Here is a 26,689-nt window from a genome sequence, read left to right as displayed (position 1 = left end):
GTTTTGTCTCTTAAAGCTTTTGGTCTCTGAATTCCGCTGCCTCACTAAGGTGTTTTTTGTTGTTGTTGTTGTTGTCGTTGTTTGTTTGTTTTTTAAAGATTTTATTTATTTGACAGACAGAGATCACAAGTAGGCAGAGAGGCAGGCAGAGAGAGAGAGGGGGAAGCAGGCTCCCTGCTGAGCAGAGAGCCCGATGTGGGGCTCGATCCCAGGACCCTAGATCATGACCTGAGCTGAAGGCAGAGGCTTTAACCCACTGAGCCACCCACGCAACCCCTCACTAAGGTTTTGATCAATTTGGTAATTCAATCATCAGTTGTAGTTTTTTACAAAATGATTCACTTTAGAGTGCTCTGAAACAGTGCATTGATTAAACATTTGCTAACCCTTGCCATCTTGTTAACTCTATTCATTTAGTCAGCAAACAGCAAACTTCAGCCACGCTGTGTATGAATGAAGTGGGGCTTCCACTGAACCTGTTTCTGTGAGTCTGTATGAGCAACCTTGTTAACTACCTAAGTTTGAGTCTCCAAAGATACCAGGGTCACTTACATTCTTCCTGCACTGGGAGTGCAAAGGCTGTAAGTACGGAACACTGTAGATGTTAGGGAAGTCTACATTTCTCAAATTCAAAAATGAGAAAGTTCAGAGACTAAAAGTAGAAAACAAAGAATAGTTTTCAGAAAATACTTAAGTTTATAATTCAGACTTCCTAAGAAAGGCTGGAAGAAAGAGATAGAATGCTGCAAAAATATGGAGAAAGTACAATAAAAGTTTTTCTTTTTTAAAAGATAATACACAAAGAACCTTTCTAAATTACATAGGCAAAAACTTTAAAAGTCAGTAAACCTGAACAATTTCCCCCCACATCAGCCAAATCAGTTGCTAATGACTAGATAGAAACGTTCATAGAAGGACCCAGAAAGAAAAGTAGCATATTAGGTAAGTATCATTAAGGCTATGTGTTTAATAGGGTCCAGTTTAAGACTTTCTCCCTCTTTCTGAAGAGCTCAGGGCAAAGGTGCTGCTACAGCAGGTGCTAAGAGCATCTGTGATGTGCTGTCCCATCCTACACAAACTGGAAGGAGTACAAGAGTCCTGGTCAAAGGGATGCACATAACTGAACTAACGGGACAGAAGACTTTGTATAGATGCTGCAAAGACAGCAGAGCTTGCACAGATTTCAGACAGAAGTGTAGGTCTCTGTGTCTCATCAAAGAGGCAGCTTTCTGTGTGAGACCTGAGGTAGAAGAATAAACTGACTCAGGATCAACAAAGTATTTGCTTCAAGAAAGCAGAGCCAAGGGGCACCTGGGTGGCTCAGTGGGTTAAGTCTCTGCCTTTGGTTCAGGTCATGATCCCAGGGTCCTGGGATCAAGCTCTCCATAAGGCTCTCTGCTCAGCAGGGAGCCTGCTTCCCCCCAGGCCCCTCTCTCTCTGCTGCCTCTCTGCCTACTTGTGATCTCTGTCTGTCAAATAAATAAAATCTTAAAAAAAAAAAAAAGAAAGAAAAAAGAAAGCAAAGCCAAGCCAAGGGAAGCAACTGCCCCCAGGCTTCTGCCTTCCATGTTTCCATCTCCCACTCAATGACCTCTTTCCCGTGTTCCTTTCTCCAAAGCACATCTTTGGAATTCACAGAATCTTGACAGATGACATAACCCAAGGTGACACGTGACACCAGAAGTAACATTTCTATTCTACTATGTAACAGAGCACCAAACTAAGCAGCTAAACCGAGTAACTTGGCACAAAGAAATATATTCAAGGGCTATGGGTCATCTGGCTATAAGCAAATCAACAATATTACACGTATTTTCCATGTATTTTCATCGTTAAACCCAATAATGCTCTTCTATATCCTTGTACTTGTTTTTTTACTTTTATGTTTATGCACATCATAAAATATATAAGATTTGCATCATTACTGAAAGGAACATCAAAGAGGTTTTAACTTGGATAGCTGACTTTTATACAACAAGCTTCTCCAGCTCAACATTGCAACATTAACATTATTTTTTAATAGGCTTTATTACTTTCAGGTAGTTTTAAGGTTCACAGCAAAATTCAGCAAAAGGTACAGAGATTTCCCATTTACCCACTGCCTCTACACATGCACAGCCTCCTCTATAAACAACCACCCACCAGAGTGTACCTTTGTTACACTTAAGGAATCTACACTGACACATCAGTATCACCCAAATAATTATTTTCAATATATAAGGCTTTTGTGTTGGGCTTGAGTGCTTTCCATACATATCTACATATGTGTATGTTTCATATAAGCTGCTGTTCTTGGCATAGATCCTTTCATATCTTTGAAAGGATCAGAATGTGTAAGGAAAATGATAATGATATTTGAGTTCTGGGATATTGCTGAGATCAAACTGACAGGAAATGTACATTTAGAAAGATTTCAATCCCCACATGCCTTCCACAATCCTAATCTGTGAGTAATCTACATTTAAATTGTTCCTGTAACATATTATCAGAAGCAAAAGTAAAAAAATCATTCTTATTTGGAGACATAGTTCATTCATAAAAACAACCACCTATCAGTTATCAACATTTAGAAAGTGCTTATAAACTAAAACTGAAACTACAGTAATACCATGAACTCGTTAAGGAGAGTAGACATTTGAATATGGACTATTTGTAAAGTGTAAGAAAGCACTGCGTGGGGGGGGTTGCTGAGAAGGCTCACTCAAGAATACTGAGAGTGACACACATTTCACACTGTATCTTAAGGGACTGCTCCTCGTCTTCATTAGATTGGTTCACAGTTCTATTGATTATTTTATCAAAATTCAGATGTTCTCCAAAAGGTGTTCAGTATCATCCCCAACGAAGAGAACGAACGACAAGAAGGGTCATTATCTCCTTGTCTCTCCCATGCAATTATCGTTCCATCAAATTCACCTGAAATTGTGCTCAAATGCTTTATACTAAGAGACATTTCAGTAGTTCTCAGTGCTCCAAGGACTGAAAACGGCATCCTGGGTTTAGGGACTGCTAATCCTACAAACATTTAGAGCTAGAAATGAATCCCTCAGTTCTTGAAACATTAGAACCTTTCTGTTAAAGGTGAAATACAGCCCCAGTTACTAAACTTAGTGTTACCCCAAATAGTGGACCTCACTTCACTTTCAGCATCATGGGGACCCACACAGTTTTAAAATCATGTTCCTCTCCTTCTGACTAACTAGAGAGACTCTGGGCCACTCATTTTTCATAACAGATCTTCTGATCGCCTTCATTAAGCTCTTAAATTCCAAAGCTCTTGATGTGACGAATAATCCTAATTTGAGCAGGGGCTCTTCCTTTGTTCGTCTAAGAATCCCCAATGAACCTGAAGCAGCTTCTGTTCTGAATATTTATGTTGACATAAATAAGTCATGGTTCCTAAAGCTTCAAATTTTCATGCTCTAAAGTGACAGTTATCTAATTGGTATCATTTAGAACATTTGAATTCTTTAAGAGTATTCATTAGCCAAGGCTGTAAATGCAAGTTCTAAATATTTTTAAAAAATTGTACGGTGATGTGGCCATGAAAACAAAATTCGAAGTCAAATTGCCCGAGTTTGAATTTTCTGGTTGCTTTATTTATTAGCTATGAGGGCGTAGGCAAGTCTCTTAATTTTTCTGTGCTTCGATCTCTTCATATGTAAAGAATGGACATAAACATGTGAGCACTTAGAATGACGTGTGGCACTGATAGGAGGCCTCCCCTTCTAGGTACTCTTCTTTAGACGGAGGGTAGTAAAATCTTACAAGTACTCTGGTCCCTGGGGCCTCTAATCATTTTTTTCCCCCTTATCTTTTTTTTTTTTTTATTAGATTCTCTCTAATCTTGTTTCTCTTCTTTTATCAAAACCTCAGTCAAAAGCTCCTTCATTAGTTTCTCTTCAGTTGAATCCTTTCAAGTATGGTATTTGTCTCCTGCTTGGAGGTTGACAGATACTCACAGGCAAGACTGTAGACTTTATCCTATAGCTGATGTGAAGCCATTCAAGACAGAAGGGCAGGAAGAACCAGGTTTGTTCAGCATTTTATTTTTCATCCTGATAACCGTAGGCAGGATGGATTTTAGGAGCAAGACATATTTGCTTCAGAAAAAAGCAGTAAGGAGGATTTTACAATAAACCTGGTCAGAATAAAAGTAGTGAATATGGATATTTGAGAAATAAGAGACTTGAGAAGTATTTAGGAGTTGAATTCCTTAGTCCTGGTAATTGACAGAATGCAGAGGACAAAGGAGAAGAAGGGATCAAAGGGGAAGGCCAGATTTCTGCCTTAGGAAGTGACAGGACACTGATGACCAATAGAACAGTAGTCCTGCCAAGCCACTGAATGAAAGAGTAGGAGTGATGTCCTACGGAGCATATGAGCTCGTTTTCCTCGTGTTGAGTCTGAGGTGTCTGTGTGATATGAAATTGATGATTAACAGGCAGTTATTCATATGAGTCTGAAGCCTGGGAAAATGTTTGAATTTTAGATGTTACTTTTGGGAATTATCAACCACCTTGGGAATGGTGTTGAGGAGCACAGGCATGTAAAGTATGAGCAGAGGAAAGGAGGCTATGAAAACAGAGAAGGAAAGGCCAACGATTTATAAGAAGGAAAAAAAAAATCATGTACTCAGCCCAAAGGCCACAGGAGTCAAGAGTTACAAGGAGGAAGAAGATATCAAGATTGTCAATTGCAGAAATATCAAATAATCAGGATAGCTACTACAATACTATTTCACTACTGAGAAACAGCTACTAGTTTTGATGTTTTTCTCACATTTGAAAAATACCATGGACCAAGAAATGCTGGTGTTAATATCCAAAGGGCTGTTAAAATCTGTAAACATTTTGAAAAGAATATTTACCTTTTGATGTAAACCTAAATGGCATACGTCTTCTTTGGATATGCAAGGTTTTCCACCAGCTTTCCTAGAAGACAGGCAAATGAGCAGATCCCATGCACCCAAATCACCTAATATCAGAAGAATATTGAAAAACAAATGATTTTTTATCAGATTGAAGACACTGTTTTCAGATTTAAGAATGTTATTATTTAAATCCTAAAACACAAGAAAAATGATTCTGAATATATTTAAAAGTTAATATTTGAAGTAACTGAAATTTTCAACTTTTCTAATTTAGAAACATTTTTATAGTTAGGATCATATCAGGGAAAATTCACTTACGTAAAGCAAGTCATGAAACTCCTTTAAAAGACTAAAAATTAAATGTTTTAAGTCACATATTTTATAAATTTACGAAGTCTTATTTGGAGATTGGGAGGAAAGATGATTAGAAAGTCTTTTAAAATAGGGGGTGATTGCAAAATCAAATAATGAAAAGTCAAAACACCAAATATTTTGTTCTAGGCTTTAGTATCACTATCACTTTTCACAAATCTTAAAAAAATACACTTTTATAAGATTTCTTACAAAGACTAAGTTGTGGTCAGCAGAAAATAAAATTCTGTGAAAATTAAAAAACAAAACAGGTTTTATCTAAAAGGAATTTGTGGTCTAGTTATAGATAGCAGAGTTAAGCTCAAAATACAGAGTATAACATGGACCAAAATAAATCATATTTCAGCTATCTACCAAGGACAAAGTTCTTTGCCAATAAATCCTAGTAACTTGCCAAAATAATCTCAGAAGAGTACATTCTTGCATAGTACTTGAACATTCGGAAATTAACATTTGTGTGTTATGAGTTTATTATCCTTTACCCTCTTTGATTTATTTTTATGTTTTTATCAACATGTCTTACACATAATTGGTGCTTTAAACATATTTTTTAAATGAGGGGGGCCTGGATGGCTCAGTTGGTTAAGCATCTGCCTTCAGCTTAGGTCATGACCTCAGGGTCCTGGGATCAGCATTGGGGCTCCCTGCTCAGCAGGGAGTCCACTTTTCTCTCACCATCTGCCTGTCCCTACCCACCCTCCACCCAGGTGTTCATGTGTGCTCTCTCTCTCAAATAAATAAATAAAATCTTAAAAAAAAATTGTTAAATGAATGAATAACTAGCCCGTGATATGTTGTTAAACATGTTACTTTAGAGACAATATAGAAATAGGTAACTCAAAAATAACCAAAAGAAGAATACTAAATAATGTATAAAAGGATTTATATTACTTGGGAAACTTCTCCATTTGAGGTAGAAATTCACTTTTAAAAAATTAAGCAATTTCTGTACACATGGTCTGTTTTGTTGATCAGTCCTGAGATAATGTTCCTTCAGTAACTCTTTATGCTGGAACTCACAAGTAGTCTCTTGCATTAGGTATCCATGGTTTCTAAAAAGCTAGAAAATAACCAAATCCTGTCTTTTAAAAATTTCACAGAAGAATGTCTCACTTGAACACATAATGCTTTCAAAGAAGGGCTTTATAGAAAAAAACAAAAAAAGATTGATAAGGAAGAGGGACCTATGACCATCGGGAATGACATTTCACTCTGCACTAATCAAGTCCTTTACCTTTTGACAAGCTCTATGCTCTCTGGGCCACTGGTTCCTCTGTTTGTAATTGTTCTGTTTCTAGAAGAGAAACCTCTCTGCCAAACAAAGGGATCCAGACCACTGAACTTAGTTAACATGTGAGCCCTTGCCCTAGAGCTTCTCCATTTGCTTGATTTATCTCAAGATGCTGGAATATAGCACAATAGTTCACAGGGACATGGAGAAAAGATGCACATGATTGACGGGTGGGAGAAATCTCTCTATTTAATAGCCATCGACCTCAGAATTGGAAGATCTATGCTGTTCCCTGCATCCTCACTTTGAAGGAAACTCCAAATGGATTCCTAGAGCCAAAAAAACACTCCATGATGATCCCACTACTTTATTGAAAACATGCACCTGGCACTTTCAGCCAAAACCTTTTGATATGGACTTAAAAGGGAAAACAAAGATGGTTTCATTCAATATTATTTCTAGCCCAAGAAACACTAAACTAAAACACTAAAACTCTAGAAGAAACCTCCTGACATAATATACTCAACCCAATATGTTAAGAAGACAAGGCTATGCAACGAGAGGATTTCAAATCATGAACTGTATTGTTTGGGCATTAAAAACACAGTAGGTTTTATATTCCTCCACGTCTGACACATGCCCTCCTTCACTACCCAAGGCATACACACAATTTCTCAATTTGATTACAATATATATATTTAAGCCATAAATGTTTAAAACTGGAAAACATGTTTAAATAATTCAGAACATTTAATTTGTAAAGAACCTCCTACAAGCAGGACATTGTACTGGAATTATGAGTGTAAATAGCAAAAAATAACAAAAAAAGGAAAAGTATGGTCACTGCCCTGAACCATCTATGAGAGACCTAAATGAACATTAAAAACAATTTAGGATAACTAATAAAATGCCATGCAGTTTCTTGACATTCATAAGGGTTACCCCTTACCTCTCAAAACTATTTAACAAATATTTTAAATTTAAAATTAATATTTCAAAAACACTTTATAGCACATACATTTAACCTTAAAATGAAAGTAGAGTATAGCCCAAAATTTCAAGTAATCTCTTCAGATACTTCTTGTCTAATTCTTGCCACCACAGTCTGAAAAATACTGATTGTCATCACTCAAAATTCTTATTGTTACCCTCACTGAGTCCTACCACAAATTTCTAAATCTGCTTCCTACTTAAATATTCAGTTTAATGGAAATTTATGTTAGATAAACACCTTCAAGCTTATAATTTGATGCATGTTTCAATGTATTATTTCAGTCTTAGTAATAATGACAAAAATAAACTTTAAAATCTACCAAAAAAAAAAAAATATATTGAGTAGACCTTTTCATTTCCATCTCCAACCTTAAAAGTTAAGTCCCTCCCTGAGGCCCACAGCCCCTTTTTAAAGAAAAAGCTTTATTTGTCTTGTGAGAGGCACCACGTATTCAAACTTGGTTTTAAAAACCCCAAAAGCCACACTGTAGTTAGAAAACCAGCAGAGAAAAAAGCGCATTCACTAGCTGAGAAAAATCACATTCAGAAGTCAACGTTGGAGCGTTTGGGAAACAAATGTGTGCCTTAGCAAAATTACAAATTGGTAAATATTGCGGGGGCTTTGGGGCTGTAATCAACTATCTGAAAGCAAGAGCAGTTAGTAAGCAAATGCCCCCGGGGGTACAGCGGAGATGCAGACCAAGGGCACATAGGGACGGTCCAGCCTGCATGTAGGATGCTTGTGGCTTGCATGATTACTATTTTTGTTTTTGTTTTCAATTTTAAGTATTTGCCAAAATGTGGATGTCAGCACAATTCACCTGAAAATCCAGATCTCTGCCTTCATTTGGAAATCTGAAGGCTGTGGTCCTATGGGGCCCATTTCCTACAAGGCAGAGGGCAGCCACTGACAGGAGCTGAGTACAGCTTCCCCCATTTTCTCCTGTTTCTGCCATGTGGCCCGGCCTGGGCCCCAAAATGCCTGGCTCTGCCTCCAGGAGGCCAACAGTCCAAGGCCTGGTATGAAAACTGTGAGTCAGTTTGTGAGAGCTGCTCATTCAGCAAGATGATGATTCACCCTTTAGCTTTCAAATGAATTAGAGCTGGTCATTAGGTAAATTGGTCTTGTTAAGATGACTGTAGTAGGCAAATCGATATTTGGTCAGTTAGTCTTAAAAGGATGTCTGAACACACCCTTTCATCTCCAGTTTGGCCACCATGCTCTCCCACAAGATTGAGTAAGGTCCTTTCAACTCCAGAGACATTCTACCACCCGTTAAAAGTTGGTAAGGACTGAAGTGTGGTCTCTTAAATTAGTTCTTTCTCTCAGGAGCCTGGGAACATCAGGCCAGGCCTCTGGGCATTTTTTTCACTGATGCCTCTTCTCTCCAGTTGGACCAGTAGAGAGAATGAGGTATTATTCCTAGGTGGGCCTGCTCTCATCTTTCTCATCCACAGTTTCTTTGGGGACTCTTTTACGACATTCAGTCTGTCTCAGGACTGTCTCCATAGTTCTATGTAGCCTATGATAGACTTTTTTTTTTTTAAGATTTTATTTATTTGTATATTTGTCAGAGAGAAAGAGAGAGAGAGAGAGAGAGCACAAGGAGGCAGAGGCAGAGAGAGAAGCAGGCTCCCCCTGAGCAAGGAGCCCGATGTGGGACTCGATCCCAGGACCCTGGGATCATGACCTGAGCCAAAGGCAGAAGCTTAACCCACTGAGCCACCCAGGCGTCCCTAGGCTTTTTTCTTTTATAGGCAGTGGGACAAACATTTTTTTTTTTAAGATTTTATTTATTTATTTGACAGAGATCACAAGTAGGCAGAGAGGCAGGCAGAGAGAGAGGTGGGGGGAAGCAGGCTCCCCGCTGAGCAGAGAGCCCAAAATGGGGCTCGATCCCAGGATCCTGGGATCATGACCTGAGCTGAAGGCAGAGGCTTAACCCACTGAGCCACCCAGGGGCCCCTGGGGCAAACATTCTTTATGTTGGTCTTACTCAATGTGTTTCTTCTGCCCTGGAAAGTTGACATTAATATTAGAGTGTAAGAACAGAGAAGTCAGACCTGGATTTGGGGAAAAACCCAAACCAAACTGAAACAAAACAAAACAAAAAAACAGACAGAGCCACCCTGGGCCAACTTGGATGGGGGTTTCTTGGGTTTTCCTGGCAGACGGAAAAGGAGACCTTTAGAGGATTCAGCCTAGTTCTTTAGCATATTGCACTAGGATTTGGGTGCCAAAGCCACACTAATAATTAAGTCAACAACAGTACTAGTATTAGTAGTGATGATATCAACAGTAAATCTTTCTGGAGCACGTAATTACAGTAATTATGTGCTCCAGAAAGATTTACTGTTGATACAGGTACTATTCCAAGTATTTGTATCGATTCACTTATTCCACAAAATATCCTCCTGGATATGATTATTCTCCTTCTGAAAAGCACAGGAAGGTTAAATAACTTGTTCAAGGTCAGCCATCTGGTTAGTGGTGGGAAGAGAATGTGAACACAGGAAGTTTAACTCCAGGGGCCATGTTCATGACCATTATCTCATTATCCCTTCAAAAACCACAGAGGCAATAGGAGAAATTCAGCTTACGCTACCTTATGTATTTTAACTTGAGCAGAACTTCCAACAACACCATGGGGTAGAAGCAATTATTTCACATACTTTACAAGAGAGGAAACTGAGACAAAGAGGAATTACATAGGTTTGGTATTTTTCCAACTACTCTCTAGTGCATCCATTTTCCTTTCGGACCTCAGAGGCAAAAAGGACTATAACAGATTATCTGGGGCATTCCCAGACCCTCACCCAGCAATAGTGCTCCAAAACCTTATTAGCTATCACTGTTAATTGAAGTAAGTAAAACTTTCATCTTTAGAAGGAGGGAGCACTCAGCTGCCCATGTACTTAGGAACTATAAATATTAACTTGGCCTCCACCTACTTTTGAAAAAAGACCTCTAAAATTTATTAGATTTTTTTGGTAGTTAAAATGATTTCTTTCCCTGTCACAAAGAAACCAGAGCAAGACCAACTCCCAGACTGGACTAGCCAAGCCCGTAAATAGAGAGGTCACAGGACATTGTTCTAGGAAAACAGGATGTGGATGTTCTGTTCTGACTCAAAATTACAAAAACAACAAAAATCTATATAGGCTTCTGCCCATAAACTGTGGAACAAAATTGCTGATAACACCACATTACCATGCCTCCTCGGTGTTGGCTCAGATATCCACCAAGACCCTGTGGTAGACAGGGTCTAGATTAATTAGTTCAGACATAAAATGGCATTGAGTTAGTTTTTATCCTTCTCTTCTTGTTCTCAGGAACCAACTAACTTCTCCGTGTTAAAAACAAGAGCTATTTTCAAAGGTTTTGTTCTCATTTTTGTTTTACTCAAGCATTTGCCCTACAGAGTAAGGTCTGTCTTTAGGATATTTCCAGTCTCGGGGCGCCTGGGTGGCTCAGTGGGTTAAGCCTCTGCCTTCTGCTCAGGTCATGATCTCAGGGTCCTGAGATCGAGCCCCACATCTGCTCTCTGCTCAGCAGGGAGACTGCTTTCCCCTCTCTCTGCCTGCTTCTCTGCCTATTTGTGATCTCTCTCTCTGTCAAATAAATAAATAAAATCTTTCCCAAAAAAAAAAAAAAAAAGGATATTTCCAGTCTCTCAGAGGCAGGTTGCCATGTAAAGCAAATAATCATTTCCTGGCTCTCCAGTGACCTCCCTCATTGATAAAGTCTACCGGTTCAGTAACTCAACCCAGAGAAAAACAGAGAGCTCTGAAAATACATAAATGCCATGTATTTTCAAGGAATGACAACTTCAGTTTTCTGGACCACAATAGAAAAGTCTCAGAATATTAAGTCTATTCTGCTTTGTTTTTCTTCATAACATTTATCATGATCTGACAGAGTATATATGTCTTGTCTATGTGTTTATTGCCTGCCTGCCCTTCCCAGTAGAATGTGAGCTTCATGAGAGCAGAACTGTGTCTATTTTGTTCACTACTATATCCTCAGTATCTACAACAGTGGCTGGGATTTCAGAAAAATTTGCTATATAGTTTGAGATCCATAGTGAATGTATAACTGAATGTGAGCGACAGATCAACAATTAAAACTTAATCAAAAGCCAGTATATTGTGAAAATTAAAAACGGAGATAATGAGGAAAAATATTAAAGTAGTTTACAAGGAGGACCTAAAGATATATTTTGGTTCTTAGTAAGAATAAGAGAGAAGTAAGCCTAAGAAAATAAAGTTAACCATTCTTAGCATTTAAAGAAATTATGAAAAGAAAGCAGATTCCAAGTGCTTTACTTAGTGGAAACTTTTTTTGTGAACACATACATCACATTGAAGCAGAAAAGATTTATAAAGTCTGACTTGGAAAATAAACTTGTCCAAGAGCTTCCAAGATACATAGCTATAAAAGCCAAGCCTCATTTACTTATTCACAGTATTATACTGTTATATTCCATAAGGATACAAGTTCAGTGATTTCCTAAAATGTGTGGCTTTTTTTTTTAAATCAAGAAATACTGAAGATGTTTAAATTTTAAATAACAGATAATATTCCTTTATAATACAACATGAGAATATTCCATATCATTACTATTCCATCTGTATACTCTTTTTCTCTTTACAACTAGACTGTGAGATTTTTACTGAATAATAATGTATCATTTTCCCTACATCAATCCTTTATCAGAGTTAGTAAATACAGCTACATTCATGAATACATTATCAACTTATTGATGACAAATTTGGTTCTATGCTTGATAACACCATAAGATTGTCTGGCTATAAATTAGCCATTGCAAATATCTGTTTTATTCCCAAATCATGCAAGTTGCATTAACCAGTTCTCTTAACTATATTCTTACTGTGATGGATCCACAGAACAGTAATCCAGCACCCATAGTAAATTTCATTTATGACTTTTCTTTAACAACAAAAACCATTCCCGTTCTTGTATCTAACACTGATTATTATAGACGCTTAGTAGATATTTGTTGGATTGACTATTGCAATTTTCAGAATTTAAAAGAAATCATTATATACAGAACTTTAGATATTCAGTGATTATACAACATGGTCGTAAATCTAATTAAGTCTAGTTCCCTCCCTCAAGAGTATGTTCATGGGTTTTTGCTTGTGATGCCTCTGGCTCCTTATCCTAAGCTGATGATTAAAAACTTTGTGTTTTGCCACAGAGAAATTCTAAGCTATTCTCCCCTTGGTGTTCCAAATCCATACTAGAAATCAAGCTTTCCTATCCCACTGTCTACCCTCTTTCTGCCCTGTGAAAGGTTGTGAAGATCAATGAGATCATTACTGTGAGGAGTGTTGAGTTCCTGAAATTCTCCTGCTCTACTCATAAGCTCAAGAAACCAATACTATGCAGAAACTTTTGCAAAAGTTTAAAAGACTCCTGCTCTTAAGGAATTTTCCATCAAGAAGAGCTTGAAAGGAAATAGATCAGTTTATTCTTATGAAATGAATTCAAGATATGTTTACTTTAGAAGGCTCCTTGGGTTTTATAAATGACATTTTTAAAGATTTTCATGGCACTTCTTTAGCCTGCTGTTGAAGTGTAATCGAACGTATGTTTAAACTTTTTCTGCTTTCAGGACTATTATCTGTCTGGGATAAAACTCTCATTACAGCATTTTACCAAAGTTCTAAATGTCTGGAATTCCCACCAGCTTGAAGACCTTAAAAGAAATGAACACTGAGACAATTTTAAAAATCAGACTACACCTCATGCCTAGATATTGGTTTCTAACATTGTTCTCCAATAAAAGAAACCACAGGTCCTTGGAGAAATTGCTGATTCAAGGGGCTGGAATAGTAAATATACAATATGATCCTAGAGCATCGTTGTGCCAGAAAGTAAGGAAGAGCTCAAATACAAACAAGGAAACAAACAAAAGCAATGATGGAAGTTTGTCAAAGGGATGTAAGAGCCAATGGTCAAGACTGGAACAATTTGAGCAACAGAATAAGTAATATTGGATGATAACCCAAAATATCAAATAACTATCCATAAGTCCATGCTGATATAAACCAATGATCTGAATAAATAAATAAATGGGGATGAAGAGACAAACCCTGAGAGTAGAAAAATACCAAATAATGCATGGAGCTACTGTAAACTCAAGGAGCTGGAGATCGGCTTCCCCATCCTTCTCTGAGCTGAACATAATGCTGTCTTTCTGAAAGGACTATGTGGAAAGTGGAAGTAAAAGAATAACAGTGGAAGACCTGACAAACGCTACCTCAGGCAAGTGATCAAGGTTAACACCAACAGCGGTAAGTCATGGTGAGACTAGATAGCCTTGACCTGATGTGATGAGAACGACTGTGGTCTGACTCCTGCAAGCCACAACTCCAGTCTAGTCTTGGGAAGAATACCAGGCAAATCCCAATGGAGGGACAGCAAAATACCCGACCAGTTCTCAAAGCTGCCACATTCATCAAAAACAAAGAAAGTCTGAGAAAACATCACAGCCAAGAGAACCCCAAGGGGACATGATGACTAAATGTAATATGATATCCTGGGTGGGATTTTGGAATGGAAGAAGGACATCGTGTAAAAAAGTAAGGAAATCTGAATAGAGTATGGACTTCAGTGTTTAACATATCAGAATGAACAAATTCTCTAGAGGAAATAAGATACTTGTTTAGTATGTAGATGTAACTAGACATAAAGTCTCACATACTAACTACATATCTCACTATGTATTTTATTTTTTTTTATTTTTTTGAAGATTTTATTTATTTATTTGATAGACAGAGATTACAAGTAGTCAGAGAGGCAGGCAGGGGGAGAGAGGAAGCAGGCTCCTCGCTGAGCAGAGAGCCCATGCCAGGCTCAATCCCAGGACCCTGAGACCATAACCTGAGCCGAAGGCAGAGGCTTTAACCCACTGAGCCACCCAGGTGCCCAGACTATGTATTTTATACTCTGGATGTTGTACTGCAACAGCACTACAATGCTGAAAGTGAAAAATAATTACTTTTTATGCAAGATGCATTCTCTGCTAATAAAAATTCCAGTGGTATTTAAAATACAGAGGATTAAAACATAGATCAAGTTTGGGGTTTGAGACCCTCCTGTTAATACACGCAGTTCCCCAAATTTCTAGGCTTCATTTTCATTTGTTACTGTTTCTAAATTCAAATCCTCTGGTGGTTTTGTTTATAGCCATTGCTTTAGCTATTGCTCCTTTGCCATGGACTCCCAAATTTACATTTCTCTATACTTCTCAGGTTTCAGAGAGTCATTTCCAGCTACGTTCTAAACAAAGGCCCCATTGAACAAGTATAAATCTGAACCCATTATCATCTGCCAAAATCTTGTCCCTCCTTCCACTTTTCTTATCATCAAATGTGTAGCCACTCTCTCCCTCAAGCTAGAAATCATAAGGTCATCTTCAACTTGTACTTGTCTCTCATTCCCACATCCCGCTGATTTCCAATTCCCATCAATTTTAAGTTAAAAGTTCTTAAATATTTCCTGCCTTTTCCAAATCCTATTACATTCTCTAAGCCCAATATCTCACCATCTCTGCAACATCTTTTAGTCTCACTGCTTCTAATTCTTTTTCCTTCTCTAACCTCTCTATAGCCCGCCATCCTCCAAAAGCAGATCTTATATTACCAGCACAAGAGAGATCAAATTCCTTAGCAAAGCAACCTAGGCCCTTTGTATCTGCCCTAACCTAGTCTTCCAGTCACGTTTCCTCTCAAAGCCGCCCCTCACATCCTCTTCTGCCACATCAAACCCTTGTTGGTCCCTGAGACTAGCACACAGCTCACGCTGCTGAATGCTCTTCCCTCCCAAATCTGCTTGAGAGCTCATTGTTACATACCAAGTATTCTCCTTGCACACTTGCCTAGATCCCCACACTCAGAACTGGCAACTTCCTTTTCTGTAGTGGAACATTATATTTGCCCTTCATACTGCTTATACTTTATATTACAGTTAAACATGCACATCCTTACTCCTCAGCAAGGGTCCTTGGATCTACAACATTGTCATCAGCTGACAGCTTGTCAGAAATGAAAAATTTCAGCCCCAGCTTAGACCTTACCAAATCAGAATTTGTCAATAACAGGTGACTTCTATGCATGTGTATGTGTGAGAAGCACTCATATCTACCTAGACCCTATATAGTTCCTTGAAAGGTCTCACTCACCTTTGAAATGCTCTCTGTCCACCAACACCTACTTCAGTGCCCTACCCATAGTTCTTGTTTAATAACCATGTGTTGACTATAACTTGGGTGGTTAGTGTCACTTATGAAATATCCTGATGCCTGAATATAATGTCCTATGCCTTATACTTGTTATGAGATTGGTGCTTTAAACTGAGTTCTTTTATTTCTTAAGTACTTGACATGAGTATTTGACAGACATTTCTTATACCAAATTCCACATTATGGAACAGGAGTTTTCAGTGTATAATTAGCATTGTGACACTTCATTTAACCAAATATTATTCCTTCTTCCTGTTTTATTAAAAGTCATTTTGCATGACTTCTTTAAAATGCAATGAATGCAACGTAGTCATTTCTGATTTAACATTTTATAATAAGGCACTGGGGACTATGAGCAATCTGAAAGGGAGGAGGGAGTCACTGATTTAAAATTTATTCTAAGAATAATTCCACACTAATTCAGCACAGATGAGAACTAAGGCTTAAGAAAATTAATTCACTAACATGAGAAAAAGAACCAACTCCCTCAATGGCTTATTACTTAATGCAACAAGTATTTTAGGATTACATATCCCCTGCTCATAATGCATTATTTGCAATCTCTTTGGAGATTTATTTAACCCAATCATATATTTCTGGAAGGTATTTATCTTCCATTTTCTTTTTTTTTTTTTTTTAAAGATTTTTATTTATTTATTTGACAGAGAGAGATCACAAGTAGATGGAGAGGAAGGCAGAGAGAGAGAGAGAGAGGGAAGCAGGCTTCTTGCTGAGCAGAGAGCCCGATGTGGGACTCGATCCCAGGACCCTGAGATCATGACCCGAGCCGAAGGCAGCGGCTTAACCCACTGAGCCACCCAGGCGCCCCTATCTTCCATTTTCAAATCAAGCAATAGATAATCTAATGAACTTGTTCAAGGTCATTCCTAAAGGTAGTTGTAGTAATAGTACTAACATTTAGGGAATGTTATGTGGCTTAAATGAGTTATTATTTGTCAAGTGCTTAGAACAGTGCCTAGTAGTTGATGAGCTTTATATTAGTATTTGTTTAACGAATAAATAGGTGAGTAGAGGGTATATACAGGCTGATAAATTCCAGATCTAGGTAATGAAGTTTCAAAATACAAAATATGACATCTTCTAGCTTATTATTTAAGGCTTCTGTACAGAGTGGTACAAGTGTAATTTAGGAAACACAGTGAATAATCTTCTCTTCCAACTCTTTACTATCCCTTTCTTTGATAGGCTTTTCACCATGGGAGGAAAGACACTCATCAGTGGTTTCCATCTAAGGAAAAGGGAGGACCTCATCAGTGTGGAGGCGCCAGTTAAAATTCATGCACATCATCTAGAACAGGGCTCAGCAACTTTCTCTCATTGGTAGTCCAAATGCATTTGTTAGAATAGGTAAGCCTTGAAAGAAATGAAGAAACGGACATTCTCATGAATGAGTAGCAACAAGACCCAAGTGGTGGGTGTTATCTGAGCAGCTAGGCCAGCCTCAACAGCATAGGGTGCTTTAGGTAAGGAGGCACCTGGGCAATGGGCAAACAGATCTACTGCCTAAGACAAGTTTCCTCCACTTCACAATTTTCTGAAAATTGGCCCTGCTCCTAGAAGCCAAGAGGACATTGGAAATGTCTCCTGAGGCTAATAATTCTATTATTCATGTGATGAATAATATTTAGGTCAATGTGAAACTATGCCAAGCACTATTAAAGTGCACCATACTTTTAAAGTGACTTGTTCTTATACATCTATTGGGTATAATTTATCCCACAGATTTTAACAGAATTCTGCAAAATCATAGTTTCCTCATCTCATAACGTTAATTTTCCACCTCTCCAGAGAGGCTCGGAACGTGAGTTGCTATTTTTCTAATTATTAACTATTCAAAATTCATATAGTAAACTCATTTCTTTGATTGTCATTATCTAAAATCATTTTCTTTGTTTCATTGACATTCTTAATTTTAAGATTTATGTACATATTTTATTATCTTTTGATGCTTTAACTTCTATCAAACTGATTCCCAAGAATAATGTTGCTAGCTTAAAAAGTGTAAGTACTTAAAATTTTATAGATTTTTCCAGATTGCTTTCCAAAAGAAGACTAGAAAATTTCACATTTCCATAAACAAGGTATGAGAGCTTCCACACCCAGAATTACTACCAGCAATAGGTGACATCACCAATTTTGGGTTTTGCCAATTCTACAAATGTAAGGTGATATTCTATACTTTAAACCATTTTTCTGTAACCTTTTCTGAATTTCACAATCTTTTCTTCTTTGTTTTGCCATTTGGATTTTCTTTCTATGAACTTTTTTTTTTTTTTCAGTAACCTTTCATCCCAATTTGGGGCTTGAATTTACAACCCCGAGATTAAGAGTCACATGTTCTACCAGCAAAGCTGGCGAGGCTCCCCCTTATAAACTTATTTACATGCTTTATATAAAAAAGTTTTCTGAATAAAAATGAAGTTAAAAAACAGCATTTAGCATAATAAAAATATTTGCAATTAATATGCAAACAAAACTTCCTTTTTAGTAAAAAATTAAAATGATGTGTCATTTTTAACCTCATCAGATTAAAAACATGTTAACATCTATCCCCTAAAGATTGTGAACTAGCACTGGTGATGAAAGTCAAACTAGGAACCATGCTTTTGTAGAGAAATTTGGCATGGAGAACCACAGTTTTATTATTTTCACCCATTGGCCAAATAATTGAGTGTTACACTCAGATCTCCAACCTGTAATATAAATGAATATAGTAGCAAAGTTGTATTTATAGCAATTAGTTGAAACAATTCTTAACCATCTATCAAGAAGGACTTAGTAAAAATACTACAGTATTCCATATAATAAAATACTAAAAAAGAATGAAACCAAAATTTTTCATGCACTTTGCAGAAACTAGTGTGCTATTGCACTTAAAGACTCTGGTTTGGAGGGAGACAGTCCCAGGACTGTCAGACAGACTGACACACAGCTGTGCCAGCTCTGGGACACATTGCTCCGTTCCTCATTGTTGAAACAGAAATATCTGCCTCACAGACTAGGAGTGAGAATTCAATGAGCTCATGTAGGTAAAGCGCTTATCACAGCACATTTAGTTAATGATCAAAAAAGACAAACTTAAAACTACTGATAGGAAAATCTATTCAAATTTTTATACTTATGTTGATATGGCAAAGCTTTTATCAGAATATCTGAAGATTAACATTTTATCTCTTAAAACATGGGGGATAAGCTATTGTACAAAGAGGCAGGAGGCAAAAGGGGACATGCAAGTATGTGTGTTCACGTGTGTGCGTGCACGCGCATGTTTGGGCTGTGCTTGGAGAGATGCCTGGAAACATGCACAACATTAACTGGGTTATCTCTGGGTGGTGGGATTTGGATTCAATTTTTCACATTCATCTTTGTATTTGCAAACATTTGGTTCAATATTCTACCACAAATATGTAACATCTTTGTAAATGGGACTATTTTCTAAAAATGTAGTTAGGATATGCACATGTGCAGCCAAGTAAAGAAATATTATTCTCTGAGAAAAATGACATTTGTCTTTTTATACACTGTGTATCTTTCCAAGTACTATAAAATGTCAATTAACTGTTACAGAGAAACAAAAATGTATGGAAAATTAACCTGGATCTTGATCACTTTAAAATTCAAAATGTTTCTGATATCACATAGAGTACCTTAAAAATACTCAATGTGACGAAGTAATAGGATTTTTTCCCCATAAGACAAGAAATAAAAATTGGTCTCAGCATGCAATAGTCTTGCTGTGTAGCCATGAGTTAGAGATTTCAGGTACCTACAAAATAAGGTCCTGCTGATAAACTTTAATATGATATTTCTCTAAAAAATGGATAAATAATGAATAGAGATCCCTGAGCAAACAAACCAGTGGAAATGCAAACACTCATTATTCCTGATACGTTGGCTTTCTGGATGAGCCTTCAGATTACCATGGAATGTGCCTGCCTTTCTGGCATTCCCAGCATTCTTACTATGATGCAAGTACCCATTTCCAACAGAAACAATCTGTCTTATACTATAGCTGTGAATTTGGATTTCCATGACATACTTCCATAGAACAACCGGTAAAGTTCTCATTCTGAAAACAACCTTACTTACTCAAATGACAGAGTTTTGATACTGGTGATGTTTGGTGAGATGGGAATTTTTTTTTTTTTTTTTGAATGTCTAATGGGAAATGCTTTAACCTTTTCAGGTGGAATTTGACAGCACGAATGAAGAGCTTCAAAAAGCATCCTCATTCTCCATTTCAGGAATTTTAATTTCAGAAATTTGTGCTAAAAAGAGTTAGAAATGTAGACAAAGATTTATATACAAGAATTATTTACAACAGCAAAATATTGGCAATAAAGATTAAGAAAATTATATTAAGCAAACATTAAATATATCCACATAACATAATATTACATAGCCACCGAAAAATGTTCATGAAGATTTTATGGCCTGTGTTTCTGATAAACAGTATGCTAAAAAAGCAAGCTAGAAAATTCTGTAATATGTATAAAAAACTTATAAAGAAACATGTCCAAAATTAACTGTCTCTGTTGGTGGCCTTATAGGTAATCTCTTCCATTCTTTATCATACTTTTTATGTATTTTGCAATTGGAATAGATCCTAAAGATGATCTAATTAAAAAATCTTCATCTTCTGTAAAATAAAAGGCATCTGAAGAAATGAAGTAACTTAGCCACAGCTTCACATTGAGAATCCAACACAAGGCCGCTTTCCTCTTTTCCCTTATACCTTCTTGCTGCTCCTTGGGGGCCTATAATTACCATTTAGGATAAATCATATGTCCATATTTTTACCTTGATCCCATTATCTTCAAGCAAGCCCAACACGTTCAAAGACAGTTTAAATGCAGCTGCTTGCTGCTATCAATTCAAATGGACCATTGGTCTTGACTATAAAGAATTAAGACAACAGGGACCAAGGCTTTGCATGCCCACTTATAATTAATGGGTTTAGCATCTATTTGATTTCAGGAGCGGGCTTCTCTCCAATGTGGAAGGTTGGCTCAGACTCCTGGAGAGGCAAATGGCAAATTAGTTGGCTACTAATTACTTAAACAGCAAATAGGCAGAATGCCGTGCTTCTGGAAGAAACACAGAGAAACCATAATAAAGAAGTATCTAGCACAGTAGTCTCAACACATGGTCCAGGACCAGCAAGTTAGCATTACCTGGAAATTTGTTATTTCCTAACACACATCCCCATTGCTACTGGGTCAGACATACTGGGAGTAGGATTCAGCAGTCTGATTTAACAAGCATTCCAGACAATTCCAGTACATACTAAGTTTGAGAATCATGGGCCCAGTAAACAGTAGGTACTATGCTGGTGCTTTGCCAAAACTACGCTCTTCAAACAACTATCCAGACAGGGATTCCCTTTACCATCTGAAAGTACAAAATACAGAGCTCACTATTAGAGAAGCAGGGCCGCTAAGAGTCATCTCTACCCTTTATACCCCTTAATCACGTGTTTGGTCATTCTGATAATGAGGTGGAATGCTAAACAGAATTTCTTAAATTCCAAAAGCTCCCTGTTCTAAATAGACCATTTTGTTGCACAGATGATGACATTCTCATATGACTGATATTTTTCCTTAGAGAAAGAGCTGAAAAGAATAATTAATAATACTATTAAAAGGCAATTATTAGGACACCTGAGTGGCTCAGTGGGTTAAAGCCTCTGCCTCAGGTCATGATCCCAGGGTCCTGGGATCGAGCCCCTCACATGGGCAGCAGGCTCTGCTCAGCATGGGGTCTGCTTCCCCTCCCCCTCTGTCTGCTTCTCTGCCTACTTGTGATCTTTCATTCTCTGTCAAATAAATAAATATTTTTTTTTAAAAAAAGGCTATTATTAACTTCTTGGTGGAATTCCTTCCTTGAAAGCAGAGACATCATCGGCTTGGCCAACTCTGAAACGAGGTTACAGAGAATTTTCATGAAGGACAGTGGGTATGTGCGTTTTGTTCTTCAGTTGGTTTTGTTCAGACACAGCCTGGAGCACATTTCTGTTCGCTCTACCACACAGCTATTTCCTATCACACTAAGTAGTTTTTCCCTAGGTTTCCAAGAAGCAAATGGTGCTTGAATATGTGAAGGAAAGATTCTGTTATTTTCTTAGAATATTTGCAGGTTTATTTTTTTTTCAACTGCTTATTCATTTAATAGTATGCCACTACGTATATGCAAGACACTGTCTTATGCAGAATAAATACATAAATAAAACATTCCCTGCTTTACAAGAAGTTTATAATATAGAAGGGGAGAGGAGAGGAACACAACAAAAAATATAAAAATACATAACACAAAACATACTCTAGGCCACAGAGATGTGTGAATCATGAATCATGAGGTCTCAGATAACTTATTTACCACTTCTACTTTGAAGGACATACATGGGTAAACTGATAAATTAATTTAGATCTTAAGAAATGGCAGACAGGAAGGAATTCTCGGAGCCAAAAACCTCAGTAGCAGTGCAAATCACAAAACTTTGAAATGTGACCAGGCAAAGTTGAGTAAGCCAACAGCCGGGAGCCCACACATTACTATCACTTAGGAGCCCTGTAAAAAAAATAGTGATGCCCAGGTTCATTCTCCTCCTCTAAAATTCTGATATAATTTTCAGAACTGGGACCTGGGCATAGACTTTTGTTAAGATCCCTGAATAATTCAGGTGTGAGGTCAAGCCTGAGAATCATGCTATAGCCGGTTGGGTAGGAGTCTGACACAATGGTGTAAGAAGCCCCGAATGCCGTGCCAAGAATACATCCTCTGATTAGGAGAAAATGAGATGTCACTTAAGACTTCTGCACAGGGAAGGGTTGTGAGCAGAGCCATGTTTGTGTAATATAAACTAGCAGTCGTGGTGGGGGTGTACTGTCAAAAGCAGAGACCAGCAGCTGGGAGAGTATTTAACTGACACCGTGAGAGCATGAAAGGCACAAAACGTGGAGCCATGGCCCAGATGCCTAACGTGTGCTGCAGCTGAAGGAGAGGGAGAACCTGAAGATGAGCATTAGCACAGGAGAGCTGAGGGAATGCAGTAATTGCAAGAGAAACATGGCCAGCAACAGACGTTGCTGGTGTGGAAGACGACAAGTGTGGTTTGTTACATGTTGAGACACTGGGACACACAAATCAAAACATCTATCAGGTACTTGAAAAATCAAGACTCTCTAAAAATTCTGCCTACAGAAAACAAATTAAGATTCAACATTATACAGAAGTGAAATCTCCAGGGGAGATTTTTTTTTTTTGTAGTGAGATATATTTGCATATAACATTATATTAGATTCAGGTGCAGGAGATAATGATTCAATATATGCATATATTGCAAAACAACAACCACAATAAATCTAGCTAACATTCATCACCATAGTTACAAATTTATATGTGCATGTGATGAGAACTTTTACCTTTTACTCTTTTAGCAATTTTCATTTTTTTTTTTAAGATCTTATTTGTTTATCTGACAGACAGAGATCACAAGCAGGCAGAGAGGCAGGCAGAGAGAGAGGAGGAAGCAGGCTCCCTGCTGAGCAGAGAGCCCGACGCGGGGCTCGATCCCATGACCCTGAGATCATGACCTGAGCCGAAGGCATCGGCTTAACCCACTGAGCCACCCAGGCACCCCTCTTTTAGCAATTTTCAAACATAAAATACAATGTTACTAACTATAGTCACCATGCTGTACCTGGCATCTCTAGAACTTGTTTCTAACTGGGAGTGGGTACATTGTGGCCACCTTCACCCATTTTGCCTGGTCCCTCCTAACTCTCCACCTCTGGCTGCCACCAATCTATTCTCCAGAGGATATCACTGAATCTGTAGAGAAGAAAAACATCTTGAGGGACTATCAAGATAGGGGGGAAAAAGAAGACTGGGGATAAATGTCTTAGAGAGTGCCCATATTTGTAGGAAGATCATAAAGAAGGATCAAAAAGGTTGGAGAAGCAGGAGAGGGCAACATTAAGGAACTTAAGGGAGAAAAGAGTTTGTAAGAAAATTCCAGACCTCGTAGGGCCCTCTTATTGCTAGGAGAGGTGTTTATTCCACTGACTCATACATTTCACCAGGTTTGGGAATCACCGCTAAGTAAAATCAAGGAAATTGAGAAATTACCTCAGTCAATTCACATGAAAGCTTAATTTCAGTTTCTTAAAGACTTTTATATAACTTTTGAAAAACACTGATATTCTAATCATGTTAAAATCTGCTCTCATACCAAAAATAAAGCAACCATAAATATAGTGACTATATTTTATAACAAAAAGGAGTTTCTTGGTAAATTCTGAAGAAAAAAAAACAATTTTAAAGAGGGAGGAGTCAGATTATTGAGGGTTAATCAGAGAGCAATTACTAAGGAAAAAATACTTTTTCTTGAGTCTTTGTTTCCCAAACAATAGTCTAGACATCTACAAAGAGATGTTGTTAGGAAAAAGCAACTTTAGCTAAAAGGAAGATGAAAAATCATAGAGGATCTCCAGAGGGAAATATTAATGAATATGATTAATTAGTTAATTAATTCTCCAAAGGGCAAGTCGAGTCTCAAAGGGAAGTGATTGGGGAGGTTTACAATAATTATAAAATGGAGAGCAGAAAACAAAAGTGGTAAAAAATGAAGAGGCAGTCTCGAAAACGTGGTCAGATGCTCCCAAACTCCTCCCAAATGGAGGGAAATGTCTAAAGTATTTCAAGCATCTAAATCTGGTAATACACTAGCAGAGTAAACACACTATATCTGGAGTCAAACTCCAAAACCAAACTCCCTTGCAGTTAAATCCTCACATTCTGTCATTTGAAAAGTCTCCTATGAAACAGTTTGTTTTTCTTTCCCAGAGTCTTCCCTTAATCTAAATATAATATGAGTATTACTTATTTTTACAAATTAAATCTGTCATTCGAAGCATAGTTTAGTCCATGGCAAAAACCAGACAAAATGTCTAATTTCTGAAAGAAAAAAAAAAGTCTTTAATTCTAAAGAAATATGAAAAGAACAATGACCTGAAATAAATTCCGGTTGACCTTTGAACAATGCAGGGGTGAGGGGATACCAACACTTGCAGAATAGAAAATCTGTATAAAACTTTCAAATTCCCCAAAACTAAACTACTTATAGCTTACTGTTGATCAAAAGCCTTACCAATAACATGAGTAGCCAACTAACACATAATTTGTATGTTCCGAGTATTATACACTGTATAGTTATAATAATGTAAGCTACAGAAAAGAAATATTATTAAGAAAGTCATAAGGAAGAGCAAATACATTTACGGACTGTTCTGTAAGAAATCCGTGCCTAAGTGGACCCACATGGTTCAAATCTGTGTTGTTTAAAGGCCAGCTGTACTTATAAAAATTAATTTGAGATGAAAACATCAGCCAAAGTTCTGAAATTTACCTGTTCTTAGAATCACCTAGAGATTTTAAACTCTAGATCCATAAAATCAGAACATCCGGACATAGACTAGGAAGCAGAAGTTAAAGCTCTTCAGAGCATGCCCATGGACAGCCAAGTTTGAGAATCATTGTTCTAAAAAGATCAGAGGGAATCCATGTTACCTAGAGTCTGAAATGAAACATTTTAACTGACCACTGAATTTGGCTATTAATTTTGTAACTGAGGCAAACCAGGTGACATGTAGTTTTTTGTTGTTCACAAAAGCAACCATATGTATCTGCCAAGGGGGAAAAAAACCTGCAAGACATTTTCCCTTCACACTAAACCAAACAATAGCACAATATGTTATTTGTAATATGGTTAAATAGAATCCATAGTATTGAAAAAAAAAAAAAGATTAATGCCGGACCTTTAAAAAAATAAAAGTAGCAGAAGGGGCATTTATTTAAAGCCAACAGTTCAGAGAAAGTATCTTCAAAGCTATATTAAACGTTTCCCAGCTTTGGAAAATTTAAATACCCAATCTGGTTTCTATGAAACTTAAAAAGATCAAACGATTAGAAGGAAGCTAGGCTTGAATGAGAAATAATGGAGATTTCAGTAAACATCTGGTTACCATTTTCAATGGTAAGAACCAACCCACTTAAGGAAGCAGTTTAGTTTCTTTGGAGTAAAAATGAGACACTGGCTTTTTGTTCTCTTTGCACAGTGGAGGGTAAAAGAAACATCAGAATGGGGAGGTCACTTGAAGCTCAACTTTTATAAATAAGAAAGCTTTTTTCAAAAACTAAAGTAAATTGAACTCAGGTCTCTGTAGTATAAACAACTCAACTGAGTTAAGGTTAAATAAACATTCCTTGAGCTCTAGTATGCCAATTAAAGAACAAATTCTGTTTGGTCATAAATCCATCAGTAATTCTATAAGCACAGAGGAAAACAACAATAAACCAGAGCACACAATTACTGCCTGTCATACTACAATAAAATAGCATGGTGCAGACCAGTAAGTTTCTTTGATTCCATTTCCTTTTTTTCCCCTCCCCAGTTTGATTAACTAAAGGCACAGAAGCACTTCTGGTATCACCGAAAACCTATTCCTTGCATAATAAAAAACGTATGACAAAGGCGTTTAGGTGAAACACTGACAAGGCAAAACACACTGTGCCTTTTAAATGTGACCTTTACTCTTTCGTCTTCCTGCTAAATAGAGTGGATTAAACTCAGAGGAGCGTCAGGGTGCTGGTGTGTGCCTGCAGACAGGAAGGAAAGAGAAGAGGAGTTCTTTAGGCTCTTGAGTTTTAAAGGATCAGTGGAAGCGTCTGCCGCCAACATGTACCACCAGCCAAAGGGGAATCACCCCGGATTTTGCCTCCAGACCCATGTTTCTTTGCTTCTTTGCGCCTACTCCTCTCTTCCGCCCTTGGATGTGAGATTAAGAAAGACTAAAGAAAAGGAATCCTTAGAATGATGAGGTTTAAAACCTTGTCTTACTTTCTCTTGTCTGTGTGTATAAATGTTAGAGT

At 37.5% G+C, this 26,689-nt stretch overlaps 1 protein-coding gene across 4 annotated transcripts in view; it reads right to left on the bottom strand.

The window, feature by feature from the left end:
* Window positions 1-26,689, bottom strand: part of CPED1 (cadherin like and PC-esterase domain containing 1) — a 281,302-nt gene that overhangs the window by 219,150 nt on the left and 35,463 nt on the right. For 3 of the 4 annotated variants that reach the window (XM_047694126.1, XM_047694129.1, XM_047694127.1), the window contains one exon: window positions 4,871-4,977. The exons of the other annotated variant lie outside the window; for it this stretch is intronic. In XM_047694126.1, the coding sequence (XP_047550082.1) occupies window positions 4,871-4,977 (107 nt within the window). The remainder of the gene's footprint in view (window positions 1-4,870; window positions 4,978-26,689) is intronic. 4 annotated transcript variants of the gene reach the window in all.

The sequence above is a fragment of the Lutra lutra genome, chromosome 11, assembly GCF_902655055.1.
Source record: "Lutra lutra chromosome 11, mLutLut1.2, whole genome shotgun sequence".
Taxonomy (NCBI): Eukaryota; Metazoa; Chordata; class Mammalia; order Carnivora; family Mustelidae; genus Lutra; species Lutra lutra.
Note: the sequence above shows the minus strand (reverse complement) of the source record. Positions and strands in the feature narration are given on the sequence as shown.